General features: G+C 46.9%; 1 protein-coding gene across 1 annotated transcript; it reads left to right on the top strand.

The window, feature by feature from the left end:
- The first annotated feature begins 763 nt into the window (after positions 1 to 763).
- CFAP100 (cilia and flagella associated protein 100) lies at positions 764 to 25,438 on the top strand. Its single transcript, XM_024220543.2, has 15 exons — positions 764 to 844; positions 2,120 to 2,206; positions 2,855 to 2,952; positions 5,453 to 5,645; positions 6,807 to 6,874; positions 7,606 to 7,769; positions 9,066 to 9,146; positions 12,022 to 12,203; positions 12,287 to 12,479; positions 14,314 to 14,383; positions 19,415 to 19,566; positions 20,542 to 20,677; positions 22,173 to 22,375; positions 23,800 to 23,893; positions 25,208 to 25,438. The coding sequence occupies exons 1-15, from the start codon at positions 778 to 780 to the stop codon at positions 25,319 to 25,321; spliced, it is 1,902 nt and encodes a 633-aa protein (XP_024076311.1). The 5' UTR covers positions 764 to 777; the 3' UTR covers positions 25,322 to 25,438.
- Positions 25,439 to 25,552: the final 114 nt, after the last annotated feature.

Raw genomic sequence — 25,552 nt, 5'->3', positions numbered from 1 at the left:
AAAGCGCTCAGCATCGGGCAAACGACACTTTGCATTCTGTAGTAGCAAAGCTCTGGATTGTAAATATCCAAGTGAGCATCGAGGGGTTTGCTTTGTTTGCCCAGTTGCCAGGCATGACCAAGATATTTCTTGCAGCATGCAGCAGAAGCTGGATTACACAGCCACCACCCAAGTTGGGATCTGCTTAGGGCTCACAAGATAAACAGAGTTAGCCCTACAGAAAACCCAGATACTGCAGGAAGGGTGATTTTTTAGGGAACTTTCTTCTTTCTGAGCTGGTGCTAACCCAGTGACACTCATGGTTTGGACCTGATGCAGAAGGAGAGTGGAAGCCAGTTCTGTGATGTGGGAAGCTTCTTGGAAAGGGGAGGTGGAGAACACTTTTTGTACAGGAAGTGGGAGGTTGTTCTAAGCGTAGGTGGCAATGCAAATGAAACTGCTTAAAATATAGCCTTAAAACTAGTGCAAAAGGCAGTCGACATTTTCTCCTCTCCTTTGTGCCAGTGCACGTCTGGAGTGATCCTACTGACTCGAGTGGAATTACACCAGTGCAACTGATTCCCGTCTGAACTTGTCCTAAGGGAGGCATGGCAATTGTGTCTGTTGATCGTGGGTTAATTTTAATAAACTACTATCGTTCTTCTCTCTGCACATTACAGATAAGTGTGTTGTGATAATTATGCTTTCCCCCTAGGTTCTATAGCAGAAAATATAAAACTCAACCAACTGCTCATCTAAACCTTTCCCTAGAATTCATCAGAACGGAATTCGTACAGCATGTCTGTGCTGTCCTATACACGTTCGACTGGGTCCCAGGAAACATCCAGCTCTGGAGCCATTTCCAGTAAGAATTTTAATTTGTAACTTGTTGCTTGCAAAGCACAAATCTAATGATGAAATGTGGGTGTGGGCTGGAGCACTCAGAAGTGTGGTGTATGGCATGTGTGGGAATTTTCCTGTCTTTAAGGAAAGACAGAGACCATAAAGCTTATTACTAACAAACCATTATGTTTTATTTTGTCCCTCCTTTCCCAAAAGTGGTATATATAGTTAAAGCCATGTCTACACTACAAAATTATGTCGACCTAACTTACATCGGCATTCAGCCAGTGCAGTTGTTAAATCGCTTGGGGGTATGCACACTTGGCTCCCCGTGTCAGCAGTGCAGTTTCTCACCAGGAGTGCTTGTGTATTGTTAGTGTGGGGCACTGTTACTCGCTTTCAGGAGCTGTCTAACAGTTGATGTAAGCAACGCAGTGTCTACATTGACACTGCATCGACCTAGTTACATTGACCATGATTCTATGCCGCTCGGGGAGGTGGTGTTACTACATCGGTGTAGAGAGGCACTTACGTTGGCGGGAGACAATTTTAAGTGGAGACACTTCCACAGCTAGGTCACTGCAAGGCAGCAAACATCAACCTAACCATGTAGTGTAGACCAGGCCTTGGACTCTATTGTGTGTGTCTCTCTGTCCTCCTCTTGTGGCTGGATCACACGGAAGTTTGAGTTTTCTACAGGTGTTGACTAAGAGAGCTGAGTTTGCTAGTTTAGGCAGTAGCGGTGCAAACTTTTATCTCTAGAGGCCAGGGGGTTCACTCCCCACTATCAAGGACTCACCCATTGGATCATGATACTCCACCTTTTCAATGTAAGAAGTCTGCCCAACCATCTGCCGGGAGTGGGACAGTAAGGGGTGTGAAATAGAGGATATTACAGAGTGAGAAATGCTTTCTTTTTCCTTTCTTATGGAGACTTGATAGTCACCCCAAGATTCAGCACAAGATGTGAGAAATAACCCCTCTCTGATCAGAAAGTGGCCTTGATTTGACAACAGGGTATTGTGATAATTTCCCTTTGGAAAAGCCCTACTATCAATGTTTGAAAAACATGCTCAACCCAAGCATCCTGCAGAAGATAGGAAGAAGCTTTACTGCTGCATCTTTCAATGAGAAATTAAAAGGCAACAAAAGCCCCCTTTCTGATGTCTGTAAAAGCAAGGAAATACCAAGACTTGAGGATTAAGTCTATGGATTCAAGTATTGCTCTGCTTTCTTACCAGTGTTGCTTACTACTATTGATTTATTGATGGCTGCGTATTGATTTGTATTGAACCAGGGGCTAGGACATTACCTCAGCAAACAGTGCCAACCTCTGGGGTTCCCTCTACCAACTTTACAGTGGAAACAAAGTCTCCACTTTCAGGTAAGGTCCTGATAGGCTTTTCAGTTTTTAATTGTTAACCATTGGCCAAATCTACAGGTGCTTATTCAGGCTGCTGTACAACCTTTAGTCTGGCAGGTTCTAATGGCTTCAAGGGGAGCTTTAGCTGAGTAAAACATTGAGTAAGGCCTTCAGGAATTGGCCCAATGGAACTGGGTGAGAGCGCGAGGTGGGTGTAGGTGAACAGTAAAATCTCTGCTCTGTCAACACAGCCTCCCCAAAAGATCAACTGCTGCAAATGTGCTAATTCCCAGAACTATACCCAGTAGGGCCCATCAGTAGTGATCTCTGATAGAGTGAAATTCCTTTAATATGGCCAAATCCTGAGGCCCTTACTCAAGGCAAAACGTCCGTTGAAAACAATCAGTAAGGACAGTAGAACCGCAGGACAAAACCCAGTATTTGGCCCATAGTGAATTCGCCACGTCAAGAACAGTTTACTCTTAAAATGCCTGTCTCCACTAGCAAAAGGTTATACATTGACAGTGTCCCTTTAAAATATGTTGGATAGTGCTGAGGTAACTCAAATTAAAACATAGCCCATGAATTTTATATGTTGAAATTGTCCCTTTTAGCTCTCCCCACACTGAGGCTCTGCTAATCGAGTTCTGTTTCTTCCTGTGTGCATAGATGATGATGAGTTTCAGCTGAGGAAAAACCCATTTAAAATCCCTTCGGATACTGATATCTTCTTACTGAGAGACAAGGAAAGAGAACGGGCTAAGGCGGTATGTATAACAACTAAGGCAAAAGCTAAGAGGTTTGCAGTGCATTCGAAAGGGGATGGCAGCCTTAACAAAACTTCTTGTACGAAAAAACATTACAGGCCAGATCCTCAGCTGGTGTAAATCAGAGTAGCTCCATTGAAGTCAATGGAGCCAGGTTGATTAACAGCAGCTGAGAATCTGGGCAGGTATCTGAAGATTATTTTTATTGCTCTTCTGTTTCTTTCCTTCAATAGAATTGTAACCCTTCTGCCCCTCTGAGTTGGCAGCAACAAGGGCCGGGTTCAGTATCTAGGGGTTCCGTTTCAATAACGCAATGCAAAACCGGCTCGAGCCCCACCCAGTGACCTGGGACAATTACATACCACCCCCCGGGCGCCTCTAGGAGGCAATACTTCCCCTCTCGCAAGCACGGAGTCTGAGTGTAGCAATAGCCTTTTAATAAAGGAGGGAAATAATGCGGCATTATGTTGGGGAAACACCACAAACAGGATTCATAACACAAACCATGAGCAAAAGACCCACCTCCAAGTAAGTTTGGCAGTGTCCTTTTCCCCTCAGGGTCTTAAGTCCAATCACCCCAAAGTCCAACAACCCCAAAGTCTCTGTCCCTGATCAGTGCCGCCCCAGAGTTCAAAAGTTTATCTGTAGAGTTTTACACCCCCCCCCAGCCTGGGTGGAAATGGGGGGGCACACGGGGTGTTAAGGGGCACCTTACGTGGTCCGAGGCTGACTGCCCCACCTCTCCGTGGAGTTCTGCTGCAGCCTTCACCATGAATGGCTCCGCTCTACCAGGCGCGCCGCTCCGCTCCTCCAGCCGTCTCCCAAACTGCTCCACTTTGCTCCCCGTTCTGTGGGCCGCTCCAACCGTCCCACAAATTGCTCAGCTCTGCCAGCCGCTCCACTCCACCAGCCGTCCTATGAACCGCTCCAGCTGCCCCCGCAAATGGCTCAGCTCCGCTCCGCTCGCTCGCTCTTCCATGGGCCGCTCCAACCGTCCCACAAACTGCTCGGCTTTGCCAGCTGCTTAGCAATATAGCTTCAGGCTCCCCCACTTGTTAACACAGCACTCAGCGATCTCAGCTCAGCAATTTTAGCTCTTTTAATGATTTCAGCTCTTAGTGATTTCAGCTTGTAGTAGGGGAGCCCCAGTGCTGGTGCACCATTGGCCCAAAGTGAATTCAGTTCAGCAACTTCTAGCTAGACTCCTAATGGAAGCAAACTTAGCTCTGCTATTCAACAGTGGAGAGAGGGGATAGTGCAATTGGTGTTCCAGGCCCTCAAAGGGGGCACATACCTGTCCCCAACCTCTCTCAATTCACTGGGTTTTGTAACCCATGCCCCTTGTCTAGTGAGTGCTACTTAGTTACTGGTGAGTCCCTCTGTCATACAACAGTTCCACTGGCCTTGATTCACAGAATCAGGGTAACAACACTTTATTCTTCCTGCTCCAATAACAGAGAAACTGGGGATCCCACACCAGCCAAAGTAACCACTTTCAGTTGTTGTTGTCCCAGGTTAGGCGGGTGGGTGTGCCTATGCAAACAAGATCAGCCCCTGAAGTTCTTTTCCACCCTCGCCATAATTCACCACCAGATGTCAGGGTAGAGCTTATCCTGACTCTGCTTACATAATGGTGGATTTACCATTCCTGTGGGAGGCTCCTGAAATTACTTTTCTGTAGCACCTTTGGGTTTTACAGATCTCCTGTTTTACAGTTAATCAGACTCATCCCTTGACTTAGAGAGCCCATATACTAATGCTGGCTTGTGCTGGCCCACAAGCTAAATGAATGCTGAGGTTGACAGATTAATTTAGGACTCCAGGATTCTGTCCATAAGAGGAGAGGAATTGGAACCTCAAGAGCAGGACTAGTGAGGCCTGGAAGTTGGGGCGAGCCGGCTCTGTGGTTTGCTTCCTTCTTCCCCACAGCCCTGGAGGGGTTTCCTCAAGGCTTCAGATCCATGAATGGGGAAGGACACAGGAGAGCCCATGGTAGTACAATTCTTGTAGGGTCTGTGCTTTCAAGAGGCTGCAGGAGGCAGGCAGCACTGTGAAGGCAAGAGTCCTTTGTGTGGATGTCCCTTACATTTGAGAGGTTCCCTGAGATCAGCCTCTTCTGCTGAGTAGGGGGACAAATGCCAGCCCTGTAATGGAAGAAGGAGACTCTGCAAGTCCCCACTCCCCCTCTCAGGAATCACCCACAAAGGGAAACACGAGGCACTCAATACATACATTTAAAATCTAGCAGGGGAGGAGATGTAGCAACAGTGTGCACATGGCTGGGTGTAAGCTTCAAGGAATGAGATGAATTGTTTGGGTGGCTCCAAGGCAGTATCACGAGGAGTAATAGGATGAAATTGAGCAAATTTAAATATCAGAAAAGCTTCCTAATGGGGAGATCAGTTAAATTGTGACGTAATCTCTTGAGTCATTTGAAGACTGTACTGGACAAAGTATTTGACTAGGAGAACTTGTCTACATAACTGAAGTCTCCCCATAGGAACGTGAGCGAAAGAAGACCCTGAAAGTCCATGAGAAGATGACCTATTCCACTATGATGAATGCCAAGCAGTCAGGGTTCAAGAAGGAGCTCCAGAAGGAGGAGGAAGCAGAGGACAGAGAACTGGCAGCAGAAGCACAGCGACTGAAAGCTCTCCAAGAAAGTATCTCTTGGAAGATAGCAGTCACCAAAGGTAGAGAACTTGCTAGACTTAACATCCCATCAGGCTCCGTGAGGGACTGTAACAAAGAAGGGTTGAGAGTTGCAAGTATTCTTGTTCTCTTCAGAAGCAGCTCATAGTTGAGTTCCTCTAGCATGCAGGCACCACAGTCATCTATCATACCTTGCCAATATCCATGCATCTGGTCTCTACCATATGTACTTACATAAGGGCTTATATGTGGCACACACAGAAATTTATTACAACACAGTGAACCAAATTCTGCCTTATCTTACATCCCGTGCAAAAAGTTGTCATCAATGGTGTTGCGTGGGGTGTGAGTCATGACAGAGCTTGATCTGGGGCTCCCAAGGCTCTAGGTTATGCTGTGGGTCATGGAGATATTTCCATTCCACCATGATCCAGCAAGTTATATTTGTCTGCATTTAGGGCCAAATCTTGATCCCATGAAAGTCAATAGGAGTTTTGCAACTAATACAATGTGATTTAGATTTGGCCCTTATGGGGGCCTGACACTCCACTCTGTTATACCAGTTTCATGCAGGTGTAACTCCATTAAACTCAGTATAAAACTAGTGTCACTGATTGGAGAACCAGTCCAGGAACTCCACCTCAGTATCCTTAGTACTTCCTTGTTGCTGCTAAAATACATGCACAAGCGTTTACCTCTGCAAGTAAAATTCTCCTTTCCTTTTGCGCGCTTTGCAATCCATTTTTTTTGCTTTGACACTAACTGCAGTGATGGGCACAAACCTGAATAACAAAGACCGAAAACCACAAAGGTTCAGAGCTCTGCTCTTTAAAGCAATTAATTATCTAGTTCTCCCAGCTTCAGAAATTATCCTGATTCAACCCTGTGACTCCATCCAAGTGCCAGAAGCCTCCTGAGTTTTTTCTCCTTTTCCTAATCAAGGACAAAGTTAATTCACTTTCTGTTACCATTTAACTTCCTGTTTTTTTTTCCCCCTCCAGCAGACAAAGAGACCCAGCGTGAGCTGACTTGATTCTGTACCTGCTCGTTTAGGCCTCAAGCGCAGATGCCCATGCCCATTCCAATGAGTTCTCCCTACTAAATGCAGTTTTGCATATACGCCTCCTTTTGTTTGGTCACTGTGTTTTGCCTTGACTACTTGTTCCACCCCCAGCTTGCACGACTTTGTCTCATGCTTTCAGACCAGCAAGTGGAAAAAGAGACGCTCCATGAATACATAGACAAGAAGCGACAGATGTTTCTGCTGCAGGTATTTGGCTTTGGTTTACGAATGTGATTTATGTAAAAACTATTTTGAGCTCCTTCCTTGGGTGTTGTTTTATATGCAGCATGGCTAGTGGTTAGAGCAGAGAAGTGCTAATCAGGCCTCATTAGCTGAATGTGTTGGTATTGTGGTTAAGGTACTGGAGAGGGACTCAGGATATCTGGCTGTATCACAGATTTACTATGTGATCTTACATAAATCGCTTAATCTACCTTTGCCTCAGTTCCTCATCTGTAAATGAGGATAATACTTCCCTCCTGCACAAGGCTGTTCTGAGGATAAATTCATTAATGATTGTGATGTGCTTGGACACTACGGTGATGATGACAGTGTAAGTGTGTGGACAGATTGGACCTGATTCACAAATTCAACTCCCATCTTATGCCAATATAACTCAGTTGAAATCAATGGTATTATCTAGTGGTTAGAGCAGGGAAGGGGGTTATAGGACTCCTGGGTTCTGTTTTTAGCTTCATCCTTGACTTGCTATGTGACTCATTAAGCATCTCCCTGCCTCAGCACATGGGGGTCAAAGTGCTTTGAGATCCTCAGGGAGAAGGCACTGCTGCAGTGTGAAGCCATGTGTATGTTTGTGGCTGATGTAACAATGGTTGCAGCAGCCAGAAAAGAACCAGGCTAAACCAGAATTCTAAGGAAACCAAGCAGAGTGAGGAGGTAGCATGAGTCACTGTGTTGCCCTTTTGGGTTGATTTCAGTACGCTGTGGCAATAAAGAGAGATGAAATTCAGAAGCTGGAAAGCTTAGCAGCAGAAGAGGAAGCAAAACTGGAAAAGGCTGAACAGTACCTGGAGAAGGACGCCGCAATGTTTGACGAGTTCCTGAAGGAGAACGATAAAAACTCTGCTCAGGCGCTGAAAACGTAACGCAAGTGGTGGGGGCAACACGTAGACTCTTTGGCATGGATGTCTGGACATGGGGGCTCCACGGCCATGGTCCCTGCCACACACACAGTGCTCCCAGGAGCATCACTGGGCGTTCTGCACGTGGCAAGGCGGCAGGTTTATGCCCGTCTCTGGGCACATCTGTTTGGGTACCCATGCTAGAGGTTACACACAGACCCTCTGAATCTAGACTTCCCCTTGCAGAGCTCGAAAACTGATCAGCATGCAGGCTCACGGCCCAGTCAAGCGACACCATTGGCTCAAGCCAAGTTTGAGTCCAAGGGGGGGATTCACCACCCCGTGAAGGTTGTTTCCGCTGCTGCCCTGCATGGGGGTGGACACCTGCAGTGGGGTTGATGGGAGATTCCTCAAACAGCTGCTGACTGTGCCCCTTTCCAGCCAGCAGCACTTGCTGCTTTAGTCGATGGGGCAACCATCCTGCCCATTGATAAGGGTTGTAGTAGAGCAGTGCCACTATAGTCTAATCCCCAGGCAAAGGTCCTGCCCTCAGGGACCTCGAAGGGAATCTGTAAGTGAAGCTGTGATTGTAGCACAGGCAAGCCTACCCATGATAGCTTTAATCTAGCTAGCACAAGTAACAATGGTAGTATAGATGTGGCAGCATGGGCCTTTAGCACTGGCTAGCAAGAAGAATACAAGCATGCCAGGATCCCTGAGTATGTGCTCTGGTTGCTTACCCGTGCCTCCATGTTTCAAGAACTACTGTTATCCTCCGTTTTCTGAGTCCAGTATTGTAATATAATAATTGCTTACATGGATCTACCATAGTGTCACTGGTAACTCGAAGCCTGGGTGGAACACTTGGTTCTAATCCCCTTGTTTCAGACATTAGGAAACAGTGGCTGGGTAGAATTTTTTTTTTTTTTTAAGTTTGACATTACAATGGGAAACGGGGGAGGAGATGGGGTTTTCTACCATCTCTCTTCATAGCAAACTTGAACATTCCTTTTGACCTGAAATTCTTTAACCCCATTCACTCGCCCCCACCCACCCCGGCTCTGGTCTTGACTCAAAGGTGACTTGGTTTGTTCATACTTCCAATGAGCTGGGTGAAATGAGTTTGATGTCAGTCCAGTAGAGTATCACAAAAGTCCCCATGTCACAACAGAGAGTCAGCAGAGTACATTTTCAGATATAATAAAGATTTCCATCCGCTCCATTTCTTTCCTCTGTTCTATACACTTCTCCCCCACCCCACTACAACTGCAGTTCTATGCACATTTGCAATCTTATTTTTATGCATTCTTCCCTAGTGCTGAAAAAGAAACCAAAGCAAAGATAGAGAAAATAATCGAGATCCGGGAGCTTACTGGACAAATGATGAGCATTCAAAGGTAACGATCACCCAGCGAACAGTGTCACTGAATAGCTTGAACCTTTAACAGACCTTATGGAGCTGCATCCTCAGGGCTGCCGCCTTTAAAAGTTTGTGCTGTCAGTGTCATCTGAAGCCAAACTGTCATGAGACAGTAGCTGTGTAATGGAACAATTCGACTTCATGTTGCAATGTCGTCACACTGTAATGCAATCCCATAACATTGAGCCGATTGCGCCACCCTCCTCGTGTTAAAAATAAAAAAAACTTTAGGGGCCTTAAATGTTCTTGTGTGAGTGGCAGGTTACCCCATCCATGTGCTCAGTCAGGTTCTTCTGATAATCTCAGGGAGAATTATCAAAACTGGGCCAAATTCAGTCCTGGTGTAAGTGGGTGCAATCCGTACTGTTGTACCAGTTTATGGCACTGTTGAATTTCACCCTCTAGCCTTGGAGTGTGACACACAGACAGGAAAGGTTGAGCTTCTCCAATTACAGCACTAAAGCTTGGTGATCAAGTAACTAGCTTTTTTATTAAACTTCGATAGTGTCCTCTCATAACATGGACAGAGTTTTAGAGAAGACTTGGGATTGTCTGTGTGTGCATTGGCTTTACCTTAAAATGCTGAGACTGTGCTCACTGATGCTGGTTTAAATCTGGAGTAACTCTTTTGACTTCACTGGAGTGTCAAGATGTTTGCATGGCAGTTGCTCAATTATCATGATGCTATTTCAATAGCACTACTTCAGGTTTACCCCAGCATCGCTAAGAGCAGAACCTGGCCAAGTCAGGAATATAAAAGGGATTTCCCCATATTATATCTACCACAACCTGATATTTTGTTTTTTGCAGGTTCTTCTATGGAGGGCGTTGTTTGACCATTCCCCAAGTTAGAATGTTGCACAAAGCCCTACATAGTTGATTGGAACTCCCAGGAGACTCTTGGAGTTTGTTTGTTTGTTTTTAAAAACAGGCCAAGTGTGAATGCACACCCCAAAATGTGCACAATATCATGGCTAATGTGCATGCCCAATTACTTCAATTATGTATGCAAATTGGGTATTGTTAAACAAACGATCAGGCATTTGCGGAACTGGCCATTGACATGCCATTACACAACATACATGTAATTGTATATACAGTACAAATTTTGTGTACATTCATATTCAGAAAACTTAGCCTTCACCTCCAAAGACAGAAGGAAAATCTGCTCTCCCACTTACCTTACTTGTTGCATCTTGGAGTCGATGGATCTTATGTTCTTATGGATAGTAGATGAACGCCTTGCACTGTCTGTGAAACTAGATAGCTTTGGTATAATAGCTAGAGGAGGGTATAGACAGAGTATGAGCAATGGCATTTGAAATGGATCTAAAACTTCCAAAAGATTGAGTGTGACCATATCTAGGTTTTGGTCTGTCCCCATCTCTAGTATTGACTTAGATCTGAGGTTTCAAAGATATTATTATGGTATTTTTCATGGAAGATACACTTCAGGGAACAAGCTTGACCTTGGCACAAGGAAGATGATCCAGTAAGTCTTCTCTATCTCTAACTTGGATGAAGCTATGGTTTTCCTCATTGAAGGAGAGATTAGGGAGTCCTCCAAACACCTAATTTCTCACTCCACTCCTTACTCTTTCCATCCTCAGAGATCTTACGCCCAGCAAAGGATGACTGGATGCAGCTCATTAATACACTGCTCCATCTTTCAGCCATAAAGGTTCCCTTCCCCCAAACCTGCAAGACTAAGCTTGCTACCTTGGCACTCCCAGCCCAGCCACCCTGGCAACGCAGAATGTGAATTGGATCTTCTGATCTCTCATGTGGCAGCACTCTTACTGGGCCACTGAGCCAGTCCTGATCTTGTTTATAACCCCCCTCCGGGGAGCCTGTAACAGGAAATCTTTCCTAACTGAAAGATGTTCTCCTCCTATGAGACCTGTATTGTAGGGGTTGGCATTGATTCTCAGCTGACAGCTCTATATTGTGTCCCAGAATTTCCTCAGGGAGCCTTTACAGGTGCCTAATTTGAGTGGCTTCAGAACTGATTCAGTGGAAGATGTGACACAGGCTGTCTCCCTAACCATGTGCTGTGCCAGCCTAACTTTTTTTTTTTTTGGCTATAGGATTTCAAATAGTCTACTCGTGATTCCTGCAAGCCATTAAAGTGTGCTTCTGCTCTGTAAAAAAGGCATTGCGGGGTTCCATGCCTTGTCTCTGGTTTTTGAATGACATCTGCTCAACTTGCCAACAGCCAGCCCTGCAAACCAGGCTGGGTTCTCAGAGTCAAGCTGGGTTCTTTCGATCTCATCCATCATCTCCACTACAACTAAAGATGCTACAGGCCAAATTAGGCCCTTGAGGACACCTGTTTATTACAGGTGCCTTCACTGGACTCTCTCAGGAGCAGGGGTTAAAGTAGGCATTAGATGGGACTGGGGGAGTGAAGACCCTCTCTTCTACTAAAAGCGAGGAGAGCTCCCCTCTTCTCATTAGCTTCAAGAGGCAGGGCTTCTCCATAGCTCCCCCTTCTCCTTGGCTGGTGTGTTGAGAGTTCCCCCTCCTGTATCAATGTACTCTGACCCCTGTGCAGGGGTAAAGGGTCAGAACAGAGTGACCCATTCTGTTGAGGATGCACAAGAAGAAATATGTGGATGCTAGCTCACTCCCTCTTAGCTGTGCAGGTCTAACAGCAGTTAAAAACTTGTTGACCTTGAGTCTGCGGCTCAGACTTTGAATGCACACAGGGAGCAGGTCTGTGGAGCGAGACAGTGCCATATTGACATAGTTGCTGTCAGAATAGAGCTGCATTTCAGGATAGAAGTTTTTCAGAATGGTGCTTTTAACTGTGCTATTAAACCTAGTGCAACCTGTTTGCTCCTCCGTCCTAGTGAGATATCCAAGTTTGAAGACACTTTGAAGGAGTACAAGAAGTACAAGAACTTCCTCTACCAGCTTTCTCCAAAAGAGTGGCGGGAAGAGTATGAAAAAAAGCAGATGAAGACCAAGGCGATGAAAATGTCCTCTGAAGTGAAAGAAGAAAAAATCTCCATTTCTCCCATCACGCCCAAGGGTAAGTTCTCCCAAGAAGTGTTTCTGGCCATTCCTCGCTGTGTGCAGCCTCCCCTTCTTAGGATATGTTCCTCTTGTGTCCAGGCCAGGATCCAACACCCCGAACCAGACGTGGCAAGTTGCCTTATCTTGGCTATACGGGACGTCAGAGTGTTGATTTCTCTTCAGGAGGACCTGATCAGAGGTCCCCAAGCCAAATCATGCAGAGAAGGGAATCCCTCAGGACAAGCAAAAGCCCCTCAAAGCAAAACTTGAAATCCCAGCAGACAAGACGACAGTAAGTATGAGACACCTGGTGAAGGCGATGGATGTAAATATAGGGGAGCTGTCGATCAGATGACAGTAGCTACAGGTATGCGTGAGTATTATTTACCTTCTGTGTTTTTAGGAAAAGCATCCAGTTAATGCGTTTGGCTCTCTTATTAGAGCAAGTCAAAATGTTCAGAGGGCCAGATTCTCAGTTGCTGTAAACTGGCATAGCCCCGTTGATCTCAATAGATGTACACCAATGTACACCAGCTGAGCACTTGGCTAAAGTGTTTGTTTCCTCAGGCCGCCACCCAGTGGTATTCTAGGGCAAAAGGCATTTGTCCCACAACAAAAGAGGGCTCCACTGTATCTACTTGTCACGTGCATTATAATCATGACTAATTAAAAATGTATGCTGGGAGGCAGAGAGAATAATGCTCCCTGTACCAGGTGTGGGTTCCCCATAACCACAGCGACCTAGAAGCAGAGAGGCAGGGAAGGGGAGAGGGGAGTATAGACAAGGCCAGCTTCACCATGCCGGCAAAGGAGGCAGTTGCCTGGGGCAGCAAAGTGTTTGCTACCTGTTTGCACGGGTCACTGGGTATTATTTGCCAGTCTGCCGAAGGGAAGAGAACCTCACTAATAGTAGTTTTCTGGTGAAATTGTTGTTTTGAGGGCAGCTCCCTTTTCCTCCAGTGCAAGTGTATTCTGGTCACCCAATTTTGGTACCCCTACAATGAGCAGCACTTACATGAGTGCCCCCCCCCCCAAATCAAATGGGACGACTTGCCTGACTCAGTGCTAGTCAGCACATAGTGGCTGCAGACGTGGGACTTTAGAATATTACCTTTAGCGACAGACCCGATCCCCAGAGTTGGGATCTGGATCCATTTGTAAAATTCCCCAAAGGGAGTGATCCGATGGGGAGTTTTGGAGCTGCCCCGTCGTGGCATGAAGAGGACATGGAAGAGAGTGCATGGAGCAGCAGCAGCACAGGCTGATGAGCAGAATCTGCTGCTGGCATCAGTCCAATGTCTCTCACCCTGTTGCTCTTCATCATGCACTTGGGGCTGATTCCTCGCTGGAGCAGTGAAATAAACTGCTGCACTGTTCATTAATGGCCCGGGGGTCCTACTTAGGAATATGTTACTCTGCCATGCCTTCAACTTGCCCACTTTCTCTCCTGTGCGCAGGGTATAGGGGACAGGGATGTACACTCTGCAGATGGCTCCAGCTGTGTGGAAACCGCTCTGCCTAGGAGCACTGCTGCAACCAGCCTGTATGGAGCACACATGCAGAACCACTCCATACCATGCATTCTGCTGCTCCACAGGCCACTGGATCAAGCCCTTGATTCAACCCATTATAGACAGCAGGGCTCAGCTGCCAAATTCGCATCCACAGCTGGGTCCCAGACTCCCCTAAAGGTTGGGGGTGTTCAGAATCAGTGGTTTTGGTTCAGGACTGTCATTGCAATACCAGTGGGAATGGCTCTGCAACCGCTGAACGGAACCCAGAAAGGCTGAGAGGCAGTCCTTTGCGTCAGGGACCATCTTTTTGTTCTGTTTGTACAGTAGTTAGCGTAATGGGGCCTGGTCCATATCTTGGGTTCCTAGCGATACCATAAAACAAATAACAGCCTAGAAAGAACCCAGGCCTGCAAATGTTAATATTTAAAATCAGATAGGTAACATGCAAAAGAAATGTAATTTGCCAGCTATTTACTGCTACAACCAGAGGTGGTTTGCAGTTATTAACTTAGCAAGTGCACTAGGACTCTGGCTACTAGCTAACAAGATCTCCTTTAACATGGCTTAAGCAATCATTTCTGTAAGTGCCTGTCACTGGAAATACCTTTTCAGGAGCATTGCCGCCCTAGCAATGGAGGAGAAGGCGAGTACAACCTTCTCTGACAATGAGGACGAGGATGAGGTCAGTAGCCTTGCGTTGAACTACTCAGCTATTATACCTGTCTTCTCATTCCATCTGTGGCTTGTTTTGCTGATTTCCCATACCTTCCAAACATTAGTTGATGAATTGTGGAGTTCCTGTATCTAATTATTACAACACTGCATGCTTATTTTCTTTTAGGATATCTTAGTGGTGAGTGTAATAGAAATATCTGAACCAAGGGAATAATTTATTTCCTTTGCCTTTAGCAGACCCAGGATCAACTCAGTTTGCCACCAGTCAGACTGTGTTTTTGTTATTATAAAGTGATTTTTTTAGTCCAAAACTGAAGTTTTGTAAAGAGACATTTTTAACAACTGTAAATAGAGGTGGTGGTTGTTCTCAAATTTCAACATCTGCTCCCCATGCCACTTACAATGCAGCAAACCCAAAGAAAAACAGCATGGAGGCTAGCTCATGGGAGACAAAAATGAAACTGACCAATGACAGACCAGAGTAAAATGCAGAAAAGTAAATTCGCAGCATAAATGGTGAATATTAGATTTTTTAAAATCTCATCTTTTCATAAACCCCTTCATTAAAACAGGCAAGGATTAAAAAACAGAAGCCTGCTCTTGACAGATGTCCATTTAAAGCCAACATTTTCAAAGTTGCAATAGCTGCAGTTACATGTGGGACTTGAGTATTGCACAAATGACTGTTCAGCCATCTAAAATAGCCATTTGTGCCTGCAGCTGTAGTAACTGCCCCACCACAGCAGGTGTGCAATTGCACGCTTGTATCTGTGTATGTAAGCCTCCACCTTTTAAAAAAATCTGTCCCATCACCCATTCATTCTAACTTAGAACACAGCGTCTGCGTGCAATTTAAGTACTAAAAATGTTGACGGTTGCTGAACGAAGAGGTACTTTCAAACTTCTGTTTTGATGCCAAATATGATACTGCCCAGACTTGTTGCAAGCGGTACGTCTGTACAGAGAAGCACATCGCTACATTTGCTTAAAGGATGTTACACCGCAGTAGGGTTGCACAGAGCCCAGACGAACCTCAGCTGATTAAATGAGATGTGTGTGATGTTTCCCGCCCTCTTTAAAAATAAAATGAAATGCTGTGTGGAAAGTGCCTGGGGCGTCGGCAGCAGACCAAATGTGCACCATTAACAGCTGTCCTTTTAGACTTAGGATACCAAATCCCATCAACCCCTTAGTATTTTGCCCCAGCAGGTTTGTTAGTGGCTGCAGCTACCCTTTACTTACCTTTTTGCTGACAGCGTGCCCGGCTTCATCCTAAAATGGATCTAAAATTCAACTACTTCTGTTCAGGTTCTCACACTGCCCTCCTCACCGCACTGATGTGACTGGCATTTGTCATGTGCGATTCTCACTCTCCCCCCACCCCACACACACACACCTCTCTCCAAGGAGAAAATCATGTGAGGTTTTCTTTTCATTTGAGGGTGGCAAGCTGCCCAGGGTATTTGGTCCCGGGAGGTGTTAGGAGCCAAGAGCAGAGGGAGGGCCTGGGCTCTCTCAGCCGTCTGTTCCAACTTCAGCTATCGCTGGAACCCTGCTTTGTTGATATGCTCACTGTTGCTCAGCTTCAGTCATGACCTCTCATCGTCTAGGTCAGGGTTTCCCAAACTGGGGTCGCCGCTTGTTTCGGGAAAGCCCCTGGCGGGCCGGGCCGGTTTGTTTACCTGCCGCGTCCGCAGGTTCGGCCGATCGCGGCTCCCACTGGCCACGGTTCGCCGCTCCAGGCCAATGGGAGCTGCTGGAAGTGGCGCAGGCCGAGGGACTTGCTGGCCACTGCTTCCAGCAGCTCCCATTGGCCTGGAGCAGCGAACCGTGGCCACTGGGAGCCGCGATCGGCCGAACCTGCAGACGCGGCAGGTAAACAAACCGGCCCGGCCCGCCAGGGGCTTTCCCTAAACAAGCGGCGTCCCAAGTTGGGGAAACACTGGTCTAGGACCAATTATGGCTGGTTTCAAGCAGCTTATTGGTAGCGGCTGTCTTTAATCTTTTACTTTCTTAACCTTCATCCATGCGGACGTTAGGAGCAATAATTAGAGGGTGAAGGGCTGTAAAGGACCTTCCAATCCCTCACTGCAGGGAGATGAAGACAGGGAATGTTGAGAGAGGAATATAATGGGTTCTTACTGGGACATAGTGGCTTCTTACCTGGTCCAATGTCAAACTGTGCGTGCCTCAGATTCACCTCAGCTTGGTACCTCATTTCCCCATCTCTTCAGGCACTTGGGTGCTTTGACATTTTGGTGATTTAAGTAGGTGGATCTTCCAGCCAAAGCAAAAAGTCCTTCCTTTCTGGGGTAAACAAAGACCAGACAAAATGAAGAGACCCAGAATCTTTCACCCAGTCTCCATACTGGGTCACAGCCTTCCCTAGTGCTCTGCACACATTTTACCTTATTTGCGGTCCTCCTCTGGGCCACAGCTTCCTTCCTCTGTTTGCAGCAGTTTCCACATCACCTCCAGCTGGCACAATGGGGGAGCCCAGACCCTTCCACTAGTCTGGGTTCCATCCCTGGGACTTTATACCAGCATCTGCCCTCAACCCTGCTTCGCTCTTCCTAGGCCCTCTCCTTCCTCTGCCAAACTGCTGCTCTTCCCAGGCCTCTCCAACCCACTGCCTTGGTCCTCTGTGGAGGACCCCAGCTCAGGTCTTGCCTCAGCTTGGTCACTCTCCTACTGAGAGGTTGTATACACACATTTGTATCGGTTTAGTTACTCCTTGCATGGACACTTACGCTGGTTTCAGAGTGGCTTATTTCAACATAAACCTGTTCCCAATCGACTACACTAAATCACAGTAGGAGTGTCCACAGAACCTGTGGCACTGGTTTAATAAAACTTGTTTAAAAAAAAAAAAATCACACCTCCTGTTAAACTAGGGTTACCATACGTCCGGATTTTCCTGGACATGTCCAGCTTTTTGGTCCTCAAATCCCCGTCCGGGAGGAAATTCCAAAAAGCCAGGCATGTCCGGGAAAATAGAGAGGGGTCGTGGGGCTTGGATCCGGGCTGGAGTCGCTGGGGCCGGAGCCGATGGGGCTGGGGGTGCTCGGCCACTGGCCGGCGCCACTCTGCCAGGGCCAGGCCAGAGCCGCTCGACCAGAACCGGGGCCCGAGCCGAGCCGGAGCCACGAGGACTGGGGCTTGGGGTGCTTGGCTGGTGCTGCTCGCCCAGGGCCGGGCCGGAGCCGCTCGGTTGGAACCAGGGCCCGAGCCGAGCCGGGCCGGAGCCGCTGGGACCGGGGCTAGGGGTGCTCGGCCGCCGGCCGGGGCCCAAGCTGAGCTGGAGTCACCGGGGCCGGAGCCACTTGGCCGGAACCGGGGCCCGAGCCGAGCCGGGCCGGAGCCACTGGGACCGGGGTTGGGGGTGCTCAGCCGCCGGCCGGCGCCGCTCTGCCGGGGCCAGTGCCCCGGGGCCCGAGCCGAGCTGGAGTCGCCGGGGCCAGCCGGAGCCGGCCGGAGCCGCTCGGCCGGAACTGGGGCCGGCACCCTAGGGCCCGAGCCAAGCCAGGCCGGAGATGCCAGGGCCAGGGCCAGGGCCAGGGCCAGGGCCGCGCCTCCTCGCGCACCCCAGCTTATCTGCTGCCTGCCTGTTTCAGGCTTCCCGCGAACATTTGATTCTTGGGAAGCAGGGGAGGGGGAGGAGCAGGGGGCGGAGCGTTCAGGGGAGGGGACGGAGTCGGGGCGGCAACTTTAGGGAAGGGGCGGAATTGGGTGGGGCCGGGGCTGGGAAGGGGCGGAGTTGGGGCGGGGCTGGGGCCCCGTGGAGTGTCCCCTCTTTGTTTTTTTAAAATATGGTAACCCTAGTTAAACCAGTGCAACAATGGATGGAGACAAGCCCAGGCTGAAGGCTGCTTCATTTATAGCAGGTCCTACTTTCAGCCTGCACTCACACAACCCCTCCCAGTCACGTGATCCAGCTGGGGAACTACAACTCCTGGACCTTTAAAGGGGATGAGCCCTGGAATGGGCAGGCTGAACCAGATCCTGCCCTTAAATGAACAGGCTGCTCTGTTACATAGAGAAGAGCCATGAGGGGATTTCAGATATCAGAATCAAACTGCATATAAGATGCTAGGAGACCCAGTCTTGTCACGGGCACTCCCTCCTTGTAACACCAGCTCTGTGGTGCCCACACCCCCCTTAATTCCCCATCAGCCTGATGAACCAGGGCCTGTTTGGGGCTATGAAGGAGACGTGTAAACTCCTAGGGCGAGGGGTGAATAGAGAGTGAGCCATGTAGAAAGGCAGTAAGAAATCTTGCTGGCTGACCCATGGCATTGATGGCTTGGGAAGGGGGGTATCTGTAAGCTGCCTGGCTGTTCACACAATTCTAGAGCAATGCTGCTCAGAGGCATTAGGAAGTACAACCCAACCCACGCAATACGAACAAAACAGCAAGGAGCCAGGTCCACAAATGCATGCCTTTATCAGCCCAACACTGCTGCTAAAGCAATCCTCCTATGCAGAGACAACTTCGCACTCCCCCATTCCTCAAATCCCATCTTTGGCACTGTGTCCCTTATAGCTTCAAATTCAACCCCCTCCTCGGATTAACCCTGCTCCTGCTGATATATCTCCACCCGTGCTCTTCCCAATCCTTAATTCCTCCTTCCATCATCTGGTCTCATTCCCAGCTTTGTGCCTTCCTTCTATTATGCTGAACCTTATTGCTGGAACACTTCCCTTATGCAAATCCAACCAAACCGTTCTCCTTCAAGGCCCTCTGTAAAAATCCAACACAGCGAGGGACTCCTTCTCCCGTCTTCCCACCATGAATAATCTGCACACACTCTCTCTCTCCTGAGCAACGGACCCACGTCTTGCTTTTGTTCATTTAGAATGCAAGTTCTTTAGGACAGACGACACATCTTGATCTCTGTGTGTAACAAGCTATGTAATAACTATATATTAACATTATGAAGTGTAGACCAAACTTCAGCACTCATATAATAATAAACTGGTAAATTAGAGTCACCAAGCGAGATGGATACACACCCATATTCTGTATTTCCCATCCCAGGACCCAGAGTTATATTTTACTGATCCCCAGCAACTGCTGCAAATTTTTACTGAGCTGGAAGAACAGAACCTGTCCCTAATCCAGAATTCCCAGGAGACCGAGGAAACCTTGGATGAGCTCCAGCATGCTCTCACCACTACGCGAAGTAAAATGTAAGTGGCTGAAAGAGGCTGCATACATTCTAGCATTAGAATGCCTGGGGTCTCCCCTGCCACAGATCATAGCATTAAGGACCATAGTAAAGTGATATATCAGCCATGCAGTACACGATGGAAGAGGAGTCTCTCCTACAGTTTAATTGCCTTCTAACCCCAGGATTGGAGGAGGGTGTTACTGGGGCATTGGTCTGTGTGCTGCCATAGCGGAGGTCTGAGTTGGTTGTTTGGTCCCCAATTCAGAGGGGGCTAGGGAATAGGCTCCTGAAAGGAAAGGTGAGGAAGTGAGCCTTGTTTCACTCCTGATCATTCGCCATGTGTTGCTACTATTTAAAGCACAAAAGGTTCTGTACAGCATTGCATAGAGGACTTCCACCCAGGAATAAACTACAGCATCTGTGATAATTCCAACGAGAATCCTCTCTAGTGGAAGTCAACAGGCAATCAAAGTGTAAAGTCTTTAAATTGCAGGAAGCCACACAGGCATTTTATTCCTCCACACGTGTCTGTCTTGTATATTTAGATTGTAAGCTTTTCAGGGCAGGGCCTCTCTACTATGTTTTTATTCAGTGCCAAGTGCAATAGGGCGCCCCTCTCAGCTGGTCCTTAGACACTACTGCAATAAACATGACTAATTATAATCTGATGTTTTAGATATATATTAGCCTCTTGTTTTTTAAGTAGGAATCTTTCTATTTTGACATTGAAACTTTTCACCATTTAATTAACTCCCACCCCCAATGCACAGAAAATACTATTCCAGAGACCTGGAGTCCGCTCTAGCTCTTGGAAAGAGAATTTCAGCTGAATACATTTACTAGCCAGTCTCCTTACAGAGGAAAGTGATGTCACAAAGTTCAGGCTCCACCTGATCGTTGGAGGAGTTATAGCCACAGTTTGCAAAAATGCTGGAAGAAAGCTGTGTCTAAGAAAGATCCTTTTCAGAAATGCCTCCCTCTTCTCCTGGATTAGGGACCGTGAGATAAAGCAGCTGAAGCAGCTTGCAGCCACACTCAAAGCCTCCATAATCAAAGAAGAGGAGACAGCCGCAGACCTGGAATTGAAGGCACGAGTCTTTTCCTTCGGAGAGTATAAAGCAGATGTGCAGGTATGTGCATAGAGCAAGACCCTAAGCAAGTAAGAGACTGGCAGGGAGATGTCTAGGAGTAGCCTGTCCTGCTTCTTCTCATGACAACTCTAGCCTGTGACCAGAGGACTTCAGACTTCAGAGGTGAATATGACGGGATCCCTGGGGTGCAGCCTGGGACTGTGGGACTGCTGTGTCCTCTTAACTCTCCAGCCTGGGCTGTCTCTCACAATGCCTTGCTAGTGACCAGCAGCAAACCCCTCCAAGCGCTGTTATCACTCAGCACAACCGCATGTGGAGCCCTACACCCAGCTAGATGGCATGAATGCTCCCAGAGCCACTCATGAATCACACAGAGAAAGGCACCAGCCAAATCCCCCCAGTTCCCAGCCTTGCACCTCAGGAATACACCATCTTGCACTTCTCAAGACAAGCACTGCAAGTTTATTAACTGGTTCACCATTTTATCAATGGAAAGGGGATATACACCAGCCTTTGTACACCTGAGCAAGCCCACTTATCGAACACTTCAGGCAAACTCGCTGAAAAAGATAAACAGTAAAACAAATGTATTGACTACAAAAGATAGATTTTAAGTGATAGGCAAAAAGTCAGTTACAAAATAAAAAATATAAGCATGCAGTCTAAACTCTCAATGCTATTAGACTGGGCAACATCTAGATTAAGCAGTTTTTCTCACCCCACTGGTTACTGCAGTCCTTAATATACAGGTTTGTCCCTTAAACCTGGGCCAGTCTCCTCTGTTGAAGTCTTCAGTGTGCCCTTGTTGGTTGCAGCATAGATGGGGACAGGAGAAAGGCCCAGCATGTGGCCACTGCGTTCTTTTTTTATACCCTCAGTCCCATGTGCTTGGAGGATACAAGTCCAGGCATGGCTGTGGGTCATTGCTGAGGCCCCAGGCAAGGTTGAACAGTTACCCTGGTGTGGCCTCATGCAGGTGAGTCATTGAATTGTAGCTCCCTTGCTGGACAATGGCTGTTGAGGGGTTTTTTGACACCCACCCGGGCATTGGTTACCACCCTTGTCATTGCCTCTGGAGAGATAGTATCCGGGCGATTCCCAAACCCACAGCATATTTTAGTGACAACCATACAACACAATCTCCTAACTTCATATGCCTTAATTATATATATTTAGATAGAACAGAGGCTTTCAGCAGATCATAACCTTTCCCCCAATATCTCACATGGCATGCTTTATGTGCAAGATCACAATTATATATAAATGAGGAATATGGAGGTTACAGGGTGCTCCCCCAAGGTATAGAATGTCACAGTGAAGTTTTAGCACCCTTCCTTTCCCTATACAAAACCCTACATGTAATGGAGCTAGATGCTGAAAGTATCAAAACGTGAGATGAGACACAGTTCTGTGGAGGGAATTGAAATGTTAATTTCAACTTTTTGACTGGGTTTAAGCAGATTACGCTGGGCAGGTCCTCAGGAGCTGTGACAGTTTACCGCAGTTGAGGACTGCCCCCTTGCCTTGTCTCCAGGACAAAATGTTGGTGAGCCTGAACAAAAAGGTGACGGAGGTCTATCGACGTTGCATTGGAGAAAATGAGGCCAACTTGGGAACCCTGCAGCTGCTAACAGTCATAGAACACCAACTCGACGACTTATTGGAGTGTCTGGAGAGAGTCCCTCAAACAAAGATAGAACAGGCAGAGAAAGCCAAAGAAAAAGAACGGAGGATGAGGTAAGAGGAAGTTCGGCTGTGGTGCGACCCGTTTCGGGGAGATCACGCCAGCATTTCAATTTTTAACGTTTCTCAAACTCCAAAAGATAAAAAGAGAAGCCAATGGAACTGCTTACATATGTCAGTGAATCAGGAAGAAATGGCAGGTATATTAAAAAGCCCACATTATCAATACCTAATTAGTACCCATAATTCGAATAAGAAACTGATCAGGCAGAAAAAACTCCTTGCTGTAGTTAAATCTATGTTTTCATATTGATCATTCCTGCTAAGATAGTATGCTAAAAGACAGCAGGGCATGTGTGGAAACCCTAGCTTGTTCTCCAGTACAGTATTTGGAAAATTTGACCACACGGGCATGTTTTAAATTAAAATTTTTGCCTCTGCAAAGCCCCAAAATGCTAACCCACATTAGTAGAAAATACCATACTCATCCCACTGCATCTGTGCTCTAAGATTAGATGTACTTTCATTGAGGACTTGAGAAGCTGAATACAAATGATCCCAAGAAGTAAGCCAGTGATCAGACTGTGCGATCACTGTCTGGGTCAGATCTGCAGGAAGAAACTTGAAGTGGCAGAAAGAGTTCAGTAACAAACACATATGAACTTTTTTTTTTTTTATCTCCTTCCTCAGAATTCAAAAAAGGTCATTATGCCACTTCGTGAGTGCTATTTAGAATCAAAGCACACACAAAAAAGCCCCACAAAAAACTACACACCACTGCAGAAAAGGAAAATGCCAGGAAATGAAGTTACCCTAAATGAAAGGGTTTAAAATTAGAGCAGTATTTTGAGAACACACTGGCTTCTCAGTTGTAGTGGCTATACAAGAGAGGAAGCCCTCTGCACTTAATCAGCCAGGACAGTTTGTCATTGCAGATTATTTTTGTATTACCACTTACCCTCCGTGCTTTTCATGCATAAAGCACAGTGGATCAGATTCGCCATTGCCCTGGAACTTTGTGTAGTCATTTACACCAGGGCAAAACGGGCATAAACCCCTGATCAGATAGCATTTTATACTCACTTTGCACTGGTGCGAGGACACAAGGTGCCAGGTAAGTATCGTTACCCCACAAATGCCACTAGCCCCATTTTACAGAGCGTAAGTAACTTGCTGAAGGTGACGCACACAGAAAGTCAGTGACAGATCCAGAAATAGAAATACAATCTCCTCTGTTCAGTTCACTGCTGCTATGTCTCCACTGAGAAGTGAAATAGGTTTTTTTGGAGTAAGGGAGGGGGAGGGTGTTGGGGGAGAAATCAATTGCACTTTAGAGAACTAAATGGATCGGGCGCTGTATCACAGAACATTCACCTCTTGTGGATTTATCTTTTCTTATTGAAAATCGGGGTCAAAAATATATCCTGCTTGGCAGAGTCCATCATTTTAACTCCTATTTTGCTCAATTGTTCTGAAAGGATGAGGGACGAAAAAGTAAGACAACAGAGGCAGTTGCAGGAGGAGAGGGTGCAACGGGCACTGGCAAGAGCACAAGCGGATATAAAGAAAAAGGTAACCTGAGCAATTCCTGGTAATACTTGGCACTTATGCTTCACCGTTTAATGGAAAATCTCAGTGCACTTAGACATTAAGGATCTGGAGTGAGATCCTCACCCCCTGGTGAAGCCCTTCACAATGGATAAGTGGGCCAGAGTAGTGTAAAGGGACCCTAGTATCCCTGTATCCATCTGGGAGCCCCAATACAAGAACTACAACAGACAGCCACAGGCTCCCTTCTGAGGACCCCTCAGAAGCACTGGAAGGGATGTGGTTGCACTGCTGCTGTATGCAAATCTGGATTCTGGGCAGCCCTGGGAGGCTGCCGTATCTTAAGTAGGCCCCCAGGACTTAGTTACAACTGGAGCAGCCCAGGATCGGGGGACACCAATTTGGCCTAAAGCCACCTTAGCCCCACTTATCCTCCTGGGCTGAGTTCTGTACTGCACTGTAGAAGCATAGGACAGAATCTTACCCCCACTCTATCATAAGCAGCCAGCTTCCACTGGCCTCGGTTTGAGTTACGTCTGCTTGCTACCGGTGAAGAATCTAGCCATAAACTTCTCAATGCAGCTGCACACCAAGCAAGTGATTGTATCCATGTTACAGATGAGTAAAACGTTAGAGTGCCAATGTGACTTGCCTAAGGTCAAACAGGAAATCAGTGGCAGAGTGGGGAATAACACACAGGCAGTCTGAGTCCAAGTCACTTGCTCCAACCAGAGGAGATGTCTCACTACCTATTTCTTTTTCCATTTCCATTTGAAGTATGGCATCACCATGATGGGATAGCTATTTCAGTTGGACTAGATATTTTGAATATGGAGGCTGCAGTGCAGTGCCTTTGTACAAACCTAGCCACTAGATAATCAGCAATAGCATATACACAGACAGCCCTGAGCCACCAGGAGCTGTCTTATTGAAAGAATCGGGACACCTACTCTACTTTTTCCAGAGGGGTTTATGGGAGCTTCTATCTACAAACTTAACACTAGAGGGACAAGTAACAGAGGGGTAAGCCGTGTTAGTCTGAATCTGTAAAAAGCAATAGAGGGTCCTGTGGCACCTTTAAGACTAACAGAAGTATTGGAGCATAAGCTTTCGTGGGTGAATGCCCACTTCATCAGATGCAAGATGAAGTGGGCATTCACCCATGAAAGCTTATGCTCCAATACTTCTGTTAGTCTTAAAGGTGCCACTAGAGGGACAGTAACATCTCCTAAAAAGTAGCATAAGCTTGCACTATAAACATTGCTAGTGACCAGCATTTGCACCCAACCTATTCTTCTGTCACCACCATTGCTGTGCCTGCATTTTGTTTCGTTGTAGACTGGCAGAAAGCTGATGTTCCGCTCTGAGCCCGTGCCTATCAAAGAGAAAGAAGATGAGGATCAAGGACTGATTGATCAAGAGAAGGAAGAAGCTCTCTATTACTTTACTTAAGACCCCAAATAAGGCTGCAAATTAAGGACAGCACCAATGAGATGCAAAGACATTGTACCAACCTGACCAGGGAATGTTTTGGTTTGGGGTTCTTAGAATTATGTACAATTTTTGCAATGAATTAAACAAAAATCTCCCATTTTCTCTTGCTAACCCTTGCCCCCCAGGAGAGTGGTTCGTTTCACTGGAGCCTGTGGTGTGAGTCAACAGCTATTTTGGCATTGCTTTAAA

Source organism: Terrapene carolina, unplaced genomic scaffold, assembly GCF_002925995.2.
Source record: "Terrapene carolina triunguis isolate 2854851 unplaced genomic scaffold, T_m_triunguis-2.0 Scaffold89, whole genome shotgun sequence".
In the NCBI taxonomy this organism is placed as follows: domain Eukaryota; kingdom Metazoa; phylum Chordata; order Testudines; family Emydidae; genus Terrapene; species Terrapene triunguis.
Note: the sequence above shows the minus strand (reverse complement) of the source record. Positions and strands in the feature narration are given on the sequence as shown.